Source organism: Amphiura filiformis, chromosome 1, assembly GCF_039555335.1.
Source record: "Amphiura filiformis chromosome 1, Afil_fr2py, whole genome shotgun sequence".
Taxonomy (NCBI): Eukaryota; Metazoa; Echinodermata; class Ophiuroidea; order Amphilepidida; family Amphiuridae; genus Amphiura; species Amphiura filiformis.
The window spans coordinates 82380527-82390673 of record NC_092628.1 but is presented as its reverse complement, the minus strand read 5'-3'; the positions used below and the strand labels follow the sequence as shown (position 1 = coordinate 82390673).

The 10147-nt window shown below is 36.2% G+C and overlaps 1 protein-coding gene across 1 annotated transcript; it reads left to right on the top strand.

The window, feature by feature from the left end:
- Positions 1-1269: 1269 nt before the first annotated feature.
- LOC140154756 (uncharacterized) lies at positions 1270-9908 on the top strand. The gene is made up of 3 exons (XM_072177324.1): positions 1270-1718; positions 3992-4063; positions 8242-9908. The coding sequence occupies exons 1-3, from the start codon at positions 1314-1316 to the stop codon at positions 8347-8349; spliced, it is 585 nt and encodes a 194-aa protein (XP_072033425.1). The 5' UTR covers positions 1270-1313; the 3' UTR covers positions 8350-9908.
- Positions 9909-10147: the final 239 nt, after the last annotated feature.

Genomic DNA, 10147 nt, shown 5'->3' with positions numbered 1-10147 from the left:
GAGGTAAACAAATCAGTGTTTTGTATTTTGAAGGTGGTTAGGGGGCTGGCATTTTCTTCGGAAGGGGGGTCCCAAAAATACAGGGGGGTCATAGAAGTTTCAGACAAAAAATAGGGGGGTTATAATTTTGTTAACACCCAAAATAGGGGGGGTTACAGAATTATGAAGGGCTGGTGACTATGCGCGCATGCTTTAACTTCCCAATCGAAATGTGCGTACAATCTATGCAAAGGCCTTCTTTACAGTTTAATACTTAAAATAAAAATTTTAACACGCTCCATGCACTTTCTTCACTATAAGTTTTGGTGCGGTCCGCCCCGGTCCGCACCTTAGTTCCGGCAATAAATAATTTGTCTCGAGTCTGTGAAGGTGGAAGGGGGGGGGGGGTCATAACATTTTTCGACCCAAGATAGGGGGGTCCTAAAATTTTTTGCGGCGATAGGGGGTCGTAAATTTCTTCAGAAGAAAATGCCAGCCCCCTTATGTGTGGGAATTCAAAACTATAATCTAAATTACCAGGTTTGGAAGTTTTCTTTTGTAATGAAGACATTTGTTATTAATAAACAAACACTCGTTGGGAGACACTCAGTGATAAAGTGCATTTTAGGTTATGAACTTGTGAAAATACTATCTCGACATTGCCGAATTCCACAGTCTTGCACTACTGGCGGAGGGAGCAGAATCCGTAACCGCTGACAATTAATACCTCGTAATTGTTACGCTCGTAAGGCCAAAATTTCCATTCTTAACTATTTAAATGGAAAAAGAGAGTGTATACCACACATGGACAAGTCGATTTACGAGAAAAATTTACAAAATATTGTTGTATAATGCCGAGACTAAAATTTAGCCTAAGCTTGAGATTCCCATTGAGTTTAATACGAACCTGTCAATTCATACCAAAAACATGCCCACATTTCAACTCGATTTTCTACCAAACTGGTAATAGATCTCCTACAATTTTTTGATATTGCATAAATGAAAGTGTTATTTACCTATTATATCCATTTCAGTCGAGATCTACGACTGGAATTCCTGTAATTCGTTGCCAAATATTGGTAATTTCCTCTTTTTGCACCACACAAACCAATGGAAAACGTTACTTCCGGGTCGCCGAGAAGGCAGGAAAAGTAGGCGGGGCTTATGAGAAAAACTTCTAGAATCGTTTGAGTCGGGACGGTAGAAACACCGAGTGCATTAAAAGTAACGAACCCAATGTGGTGGTGTGGGTTCAAACATTTTGGAACACACTATAAATGTTGACACCAGGTATGTCAGCCCTATGTACTTCCTGAAAGTCAATTACAGATAAAATGGCTGACAAAACGGTACATTCAGACTCAAGTGACAGTGAAAAAACGGGTGAAAATACCCCACAAGAGGACTCAAATGCACCAAGTGAAACCAGCACAAGTAATGCCAACACTTTCAAGAATGATGGCAGCTTTCTTGAAATGTTCAAAAAGAAATTAGAAGAAGAAAATCGCAGAAAACAATCGGAATCTTCGTGCTCGTCGTCATCACAAAGTCACGAAGTCAAAGTACCGGTATCGGTAGAAAAGAACAGTGCAACAAATGATGACACAACTAAATTAAACAGGTTAAAAGATGAATCTGGCGAAACTGAAACCTCGACGAACAGCGACAAAAGTGAGGAGACTAAGCCAGTAAAGCCACAGGAAACTGCAGCGAAGAAAAAATACAGCTTACTATCGCATGTAAGACACGGCATGGCCAACAAAAGACTAACTTTTATTTACTTTACTGTACTACATGACTACTAAACTTTCATTCTTACGAGTTCAGAGACAGTAGTCTGTATTGACAAATTCTGTCTCGACAGCTAAGTTATGCTTGGTGTGGACTTTCTCTTGCAGAGCATAATTATTTTGTCATACATTGATAGATATCAAATAATTGTATCATTCATTAATACATTCAGCTTTTCATTCTAATCTCATGATCTTTTTTTAAATCATATCACAATAAATTCAACATCACAATTGAAGTCACGCCTGCATTGCCAGTGGCAGTGGAAGCATTCAAATTTAAGAGAGGTACACAGATTTTTGGGCGGTTTCTTGGGAGAATTGCACATGAAAAATGTTCAATCTCGTGACTATTTAGTCCAAAATGAAGCTTTGAAGTTGAAGGGTTAATTTCATTTGTCCAGAGCGCAAAAAATTGTGCAAAAACAGATTTTTGCCAGGTTTTTGCCGGAACCCTGTCTTGGTAGATGTAGATGGAGCATTTTAGTTTAATATCTTCTCATAGGAGTTTTACGTGTACAATGTAGGGGCACCCCCTAGAATAATCTAGGGGGAACATCTCTCCCACTTCCACCACTCATGTGCAATTCTATAAAGGCAGGGCTGGCGTAACTCATTAAAACCTAGATCATTTATGGGTCATTCCATGTCAACTCACCCAATCGGTTGGCTGGTCACCCCCTCAGATTTTGTTTTAAATCATATATCAATGCCCTATGGGTCAAATGAACACATTTCAAACAGTAGGTCTAAACTCCTTGTCGTTTCTGAGTTACGGCTTGTTGAATATTTGATGTTTTTTCACACAATTTGTTCACTTCCCCATTGAAATACACACAAAATTGTCCAAAGTACCAAACAAATTTTTACCATGTGGGAAGCCTGCCACCACAACCATATTTACACAAGCTCAAAATGCCAGACATCAGAAATCTTAGTGGTGTCAAGCCATCTTCATGGTTAAATTAGTGTTTGAATCTCTCATTGAAATACACAGTAAATTGTTGAACTTTGCATTCTGGGAATTAGAACACTAATGTCAATTACTGTGTATTTTAAGGGGGTACTACACCCCTCGATAAATTTGTGTCTATTTTTGCATTTCTCTCAAAAACTAATAATACAGTGGTAACAAAAGTTATGTATATTATAGGGGCAAGGAATCCAATTACTACACTGGAATTTCAGTTACCCAAGACAAGCGGTTCATTATTTATGATAAGAAATAAGGTACCGCTAGGATGTACCTCGTTTCCTATCATATATACTGAACCGCTTGTCTTGGGTCACTGAAATTCCAGTGTAGTAATTGGATTCCTTGCCCCAATAATATACATAACTTTTGTTACCAGTGTGTTATTATTTTTGAGAAAAATGCAAAAATATTCATAAATTTACCACAGGGGTGTAGTACCCCCTTAATGCGATCTCCAAACAGTCATTTTGAAAACCATGAAGATGGCTTGACACCACTTTGATTTCTGTAGACTAGAGGAACATCGGAAATATTTTGAATATGTGTGAGTTTGGTTTATGGTGGCACATAATAAAATTTGGGTTGGTATTTAGGACAATTTTGTGTGTATTTCAATGGGAAACTTGTGGACAAATTGCGTCAAAAAACATCAAATATTCAACGAGCCACAACTCAGAAACGACAAGGAGTTGAGACCTACTGTTTGTGTTCATTTGACCCATTGGACTATAAGTGATTTTAAATAAAATCTGAGAGGGTGACCAGCCAACCTTTTCTGAAAATTAGGTGAGTTGGTATGGAATGACTCTTATGTGATATTTTATTTTACAAAATTGTCAAAGAAAGACCAAGTTAAAATGTTTATTAAATGTTATTAATTAGTTAGGCAACCAGAATTGTTACAATCATTTGCATTTTTGTGTTCAAAAGTGAAACTGATAAAAAATATTGAATTTTAGTAGAGGGTATGTTTGTATTCACTGTTTACATGTAGGCTTGTAGGCCTACATCATGAATGCCAAACCAGATTATATTGTGAGATCTTGACATACATTTGTAGCGAGGTAATAATCCATGACAATAAAAAAAAAAGCTGGAAGTCAGTACATCAACTTGTAACAGTATGTTATTAGAAATATGTCACCTTGTAAGTTGTAAGAATGTTGAAATTGAAAATAAATAAACTTTCAAGAGCAAAACTAGTGGTGAATTGTATTTAACGTGTGAGATTTGCTTGTCTCGTCAGGTCGGCAAACGTCCAGGTGGAAAACTGACCCTCAAGACGGGCCAGGTCAAGAAACCCAAACAGAATGATCAGGTGAGTACATGTATTCTTTATACAGTATAATATATAAAGTATTTTTGGTGGACTGGATGGCAAGATTGACATGAATTCATTTTCATAATATCATTGTAACTCGCAAACAATATAAATTTGATATAAAATTAGTTATTGCCAGTGTTGGCCATAGCCGGTATCGCAGAGCAAAATGCTACTCAATTTTGATCTCTTTGCTACACAATTTGGAAATGTGTAGCATTATGCAAATGTAACAAAAATCAAGTAGTGCAAGCTGTTAAGGGCGTACTACACCCATATATTGGTTTGATTGGTCTAAATAAATATTTTTTCATTTATAGCTAGGCGATATATGCACGGATCATGTGAAATAAAAAAAAATATGAAAAAAGAAGAAAAACAAGTGCTTTAAACAATTGTAGTAAGTCATTTTAGCCCTATATATATTTTGTTTACTGTATCCTAGTTACTCAGATCGTGTTTCATAACAAACCATGATTTATTCTATTCAGCATGTTCAAGTAGGGTACATGAATAGAATACATTAAATCCTTTGTTATACTCTCTATAGAAAATCTAGTGGTGCATGCAAAATATATAAACACTTACACAATGGATGTATAGTCATTAGTCAATAATATTATAATGTGTTGTTAGGAGAAGAAAAGGCTATTAGGTCACCGTATGTCAGGTTATAGGTCAATTGGTTCAGGTCAAATTTAAGCATCAATTTTGAATACACATGTGAGAGTTTGTGATATCATAATGAGGAATAATTTTGATATTCTGTCTTTAACTGGATATATATCGAGAAGTGCAAGGTGGATATACTAATATACCTTGGGATGTAAATGGTGAGTACAATTAAAAATGCCTAGTTGAGATGGATTTCACAAATAAATATAAAATAGTTACCAAAATCACAAAAGCTAAGCTTACGGAAAACTACTCAATATGGTGGTATAGGTGACAAGAAATACAATTTTTTTCAACATTGCTTTAGTATGGTTGTGGTAACCTGTTACCTGTGGCTTAATTAAGTTTCAGTGAAATAATGTCGCAAGTTAAAAATACAAAATATAGCTCAACATTGAAAATAGAAGCATTTTAACCAGTTTCTTTTTTTTTTGTTTTGGAGCACCAAGTTCATGAAGTCATAAAAGAAATCAGGAACCACTTATTCCCATTTTACATATCAACTTTATTTCCCTAACGTGTTAGCAACACATATCCAAAATTTTAACGAAATCCGTTGATAGTAAGCTTTCCAAAATGAAGTGAATTTAAATCATCAGTGATGTACCACCTTTTGGCTTCTACTTTTAAAAGCATGTAAGCTACGTTGATACCGATGCCACCAATAAAACGAGAAGATTTGCCCTTCATTTTGCATACCACTTTGTCCAATTTTTTTGTAATTTCTTCACAAAATGCAAAAAAAAACAAAAAAAAATCAATGGGTGTAGTACCCCCTTAATACTACTGTACATAAAAAATGTCTTATGTCCAACGCTGGTTTAATTGCACTTGAAAAGCAGTAAATTCCAGTTCCACACACTGACACACACTCTGTAGGAAAGCATGGTCACCATCATTAGGGTTTAAAAAAAATGTTGGTTTCTAGCAATCAGTTCTAAATTGTACATGTAGTAGATGTTATGCCTTTGACTTCATATTACATCATGGGTTGAGTTTTGAAAATAACAGGCATGCTACAAATCGCACTTCTGGAAATGTTAAGATGGGCTGTCAGGTGTACTATATTGCACTTGATAAGAAGTGAGGTGTGCTATAAATCGCAGTTGGACAGGCAACTTAAGGCCAACTCAATCTCTGTTACACCATTGTGAATTTGCAGCATTTGCTAACTGAATTAAGGTGGTACTACACCCCCTGATACATTTTGTGACTATTTTGCATTTTTCTCAAAAAATAAATACACACTGGTAACAAAAGTTACAGGTATGTATATTATAAGGGAAAGGAATCCAATTACTTCACTAAAATATCAGTGATTCAAGACAAGTGGTTCATTATGTTAAGAAATGAGACCTACATTCTAGTGGTACCTATTTTCTTATCATAAATAATGTACTGCTTGTCTTGAGTCACTGAAATTCCAGTGTAGTAACTGGATTCTTTGCCTCTATATGTATAATATACATAACATTTGTTACCAGTGTGTTATTATTTTTTGAGAAAAATGCAAAAATAGTCACAAATTTATCAATTGGTGAAGTACCACCTTAAGTCATTTGGTCAATTTACAAGTGAAAATGTAGATTCCTTTGTAGCAGTGAAATGAGAGCAATTTAGCCTTCTACAGATCTCTATCAAATATTTTACCAAAGTATTTCGCCTGATTCCACCAAACAATGCCTGGTGTCAGGCGAAAGTACCCCTGTTAAATATCCAGTAGCAATAGCATAGAAGTTTTATTTACATGTAACAAGTGATTTGCTCTCCCCATCTTACGAATTGTGTTGATTAAATGCTTTATAAAGAGAAAGGCACACGGCTACCAAATTAAAGGCCAGGTAGGCTGATGTCCCATACAGCCTTATTATTATTAATAGACCCTAACCCTATGCAATACGACGTCACTTTTAAAGGTGGGTAGTCTGATTTTTGTATTGTGTTTTGTACCTCAAATTGAGGCCTGTCCCAAAATAGTCTGATTCCCAAGTTTTGAGGTAAATTGCACTAGCTGTTTTGATATTAGAACAAAAACATGTTTCATCACAACAGCCCATAGAACGGTATATGGGGGATGAGGCTATGGCTATCACTTTTTTGTTCATAGCATCTAAATGAAATACATTTTAGGCCTATAATTTCACCGGGATTAGGAGTTGAGAAAAGCATTGGCAAGGTGGACAAGAAAAATGCCCATGATCATGCAGGAGGGCAAAAATTAAATATGCTCCAAATTCACTCAAAAACATCAAATTATTCGACTAGTCCCAAGCATTACAAATAAACACCTACCAAAAGTAATTACCCCCTTTTATTACGATATAAAACTCAAAATCTATGTATCAAATTTAAAAACTGAAATCGCAAAAACAAACCCAGGTTAATTCTGCATTTGATACCTCATTTGTCTGGATTTTAATCGTTTGTAGCCATGGTGACTCCTTGAATGAAAAAGATGCATTTTCAAAAGTTGCACTAAAAAGTCAGTGTAGGCCTACCATTACATTCTCTACATGACTGGTCAATTATAACCCGCGGTGTGACCAGTACCGACCAGGCACTCTAGCAACAAAAGCAATATTTTCAATGGGTTTAGGTGCAACTTTAGAATGAGGGTCTTTTTCATTCATTCACCATGGCAACAAATTCAAAGGGTCATCATGACATCAAAATTTGCTAAACAAAACCGTGTTTCCTTTTGCTATTTCGATTTTAAATTTTGATGCATAGATTTTGAGTTATTATCTCAATAAAGGGGGGGGGGGGTAATTACTTTTTGGTGATGTCTATGAACATTTGTGCGCTTTGGACCTGTACTATGTCCAACAGGTCCAAGGCCAAGTTGTGTGTTGTACGGGAGTCAGAAATTAAAGTTGCTCCAATTTTCGTAAAAATTAAGGCAAATTGTCCCCCAAGTTACAAGGGATTCAGGAAAAGAATTAACGAGTTCGCCCTTTCTGCGATATGAAGTTCAGACGATAGATGATTAATAAAAACAAAGGCCGTTTAATCCTATCGAATTCTGTCGACATCATTATTTTTGTCGTAAAACAACTCGGCTTCACCTTTACTTAAAAATTGATGTCGCCCGTGTTATAAATGAGACGATAGATGCACGACAGCGGTTAAAAAGTGCCTTTGTTTTCTTATTATTGTAACTAATCCTGAAAACTGACCACATTTAAATATATCGCCGTGATTTGCATGTTGGTGTTCATCACTTCTTTTATAATAATTTGTAGAGCACTTTCACAAGACATTGAATAACACATTATAATAGCTTTTAAAAGTGGTTGTTTGATTTTGCGAATTAAGTAAATAGTTCGAATCATATCGAATTCTAGAGAACGGCAAACTACCCTTAAGTCGGCTTGAAGCATTACTTGTCATTTTTATCATGTTTATGTATCGTTTTGCATAAAGAATTTCAGTGACATCACTGACTTTCCTTGAGTTAATTAACTTACTATCACATTCGATATTTTCTTTCATCAATTTAGGCTTCAGCTCCGAAGGATGCGTGGTCCAAATATATGTCGGAAGTGGAGAAATATAAAGCACATGTCTGTTCAGATGATGACGCCAAAGTGCGCCCATTGGTTAAATAAACCTCCTTATAGACTTCATTGTTCACATCAGACTAATATCCCGGACTAATATCAAGATGATCCGGACCTTCAAACGGGCTCACTCACGATGAGCAACAACAACGAGTCTTAAGGGTGTCGTGCCATTCCGATTAGTTGTTGAATCATACTAAGACCTAGAATGGCATGGGATCCGTCGTCGGACGGTTGGAGTACAGATCAGGTTTGACTCTGTATTGATGGCAGGTATACTGCCTGAAAAATAAAGAAAAATCGAAAAATCTAAATTAATGATCATCGAAGTGATTTGAAGTGAGGTTAGAAGTTTACGAGGAGCATCATATATTCAGACGTCGACTGGAAGATGTTAAAATAAGTTGTTTGGTAGATGCACTGAATTGAAATCATTTCCAAGCAATTAGGAACCAAAAGCGATGATTAGATTGGGTATGCTGTCTGAGTTGCTATATTGAACCTGCTCTCGACGTCCCTAGCACGTGTCTCATTATTATAGAGCTTGCGAATTTCAAACGTAGGTATCAAACGCCCGTGCATTTATTCAAAATCCCGTCACATGCGCATGATGAGAGTGATTTTGAATAGATGCACGGGCGTATGATAACCGTGTTTGGAAATCGCATGTTGGTGTAGGATTACCCAATTTATAAATCTTGATGCAGTGTATATATGGAATAATGTAATGTATTATACATTTAAAACTGTTTGCCTAGTGCTTTCTAATGTAATTATGTACCCGGCCGGAATACTTACCAGGCCAGCTTCCATGAAGAATTGAAGATACATGCATGGAGAATGATAACTTTCATACGTTTAAATGAGAAGGGTGTATATCTGATCTTGCGATATTCAATGCTGGAAACAGCCTGCTCATCCGAAGGTCAATTTTTCGAATGTGAAATCGTCATCTTCCACTATTCCGAATATTTTAATAAGACCGTTATTGCAGAGTCCAGTTTTTAACAGCTGATGTTTGATTTGGAATAACGGTGAACCTTAATTATTGTCTTAGAGGGTGTGTGTACCACCCTCCATCCCGCCCTCCATGTACAGCTACGTTGCCGTTGTATGTAATTGCACTATACTGTACCCGTGACCAATGCGAAAAAGATCAACTATCAAGGCAAATTTACATGGATTTAAGTTAAGAGCATCTGCTATACTTCAATGGTTAGTCAAGCTAACCGCATCTGGTGCATAGTTGTGGTCTTAGCCTAATGGTAATGGTAAATTAACCGCTACGTGTAGGCAGAGGTACCGTAGTCTCATATCCCTGTGGATAGTCCTGAAAAAACGACTTATCAAAATTTCGTAATAATGAAGTTATTTGAAATGTGACGGGACATTTTGATGATTCAGTCAGATGTCATATTTTCAGTTCTCAAAACTTCTCATTCTTTTTTTGTATTTGAAGAGATACTATTTAGGCCTATACATACAATGGAAGATATACAGAAACTGATTACTGAACATAGGTGTTACAGTATACTAGTACTTTGATCAGCTCGCAATCGGCGGGCCTTTATCGTCGCAGATTAGTATCAATATAATAATCGTTATTATTTCGTGAATTGTCGTGTGACATCTTCCCTAACATCACAAATTATTAATGCAAGCCCAATACGTTGTCTTCTTTCTTTAACAAACATATAATCAGGGTCAGAATTTCGTTTTCAGAATAAATTTGTGGGAATCATTTGCTTCTCGCAAATCAACTTCTGTGTAAACTACAAACGTTTGCAGGAATCAACTTTGATTCACGCAACTTTGTTTACGAGAATCTTTGTAAGAATCGATTCTC

Coding starts and splice junctions, on each gene's coding strand:
- LOC140154756 (XM_072177324.1), top strand. CDS start 1,314: ATGGCTGACAAAACGGTACATTCAGACTCAAGTGACAGTGAAAAAACG. Junction 1,719..3,991: donor AATACAGCTTACTATCGCAT/GTAAGACACGGC, acceptor TTGTCTCGTCAG/GTCGGCAAACGTCCAGGTGG. Junction 4,064..8,241: donor AACCCAAACAGAATGATCAG/GTGAGTACATGT, acceptor TCATCAATTTAG/GCTTCAGCTCCGAAGGATGC.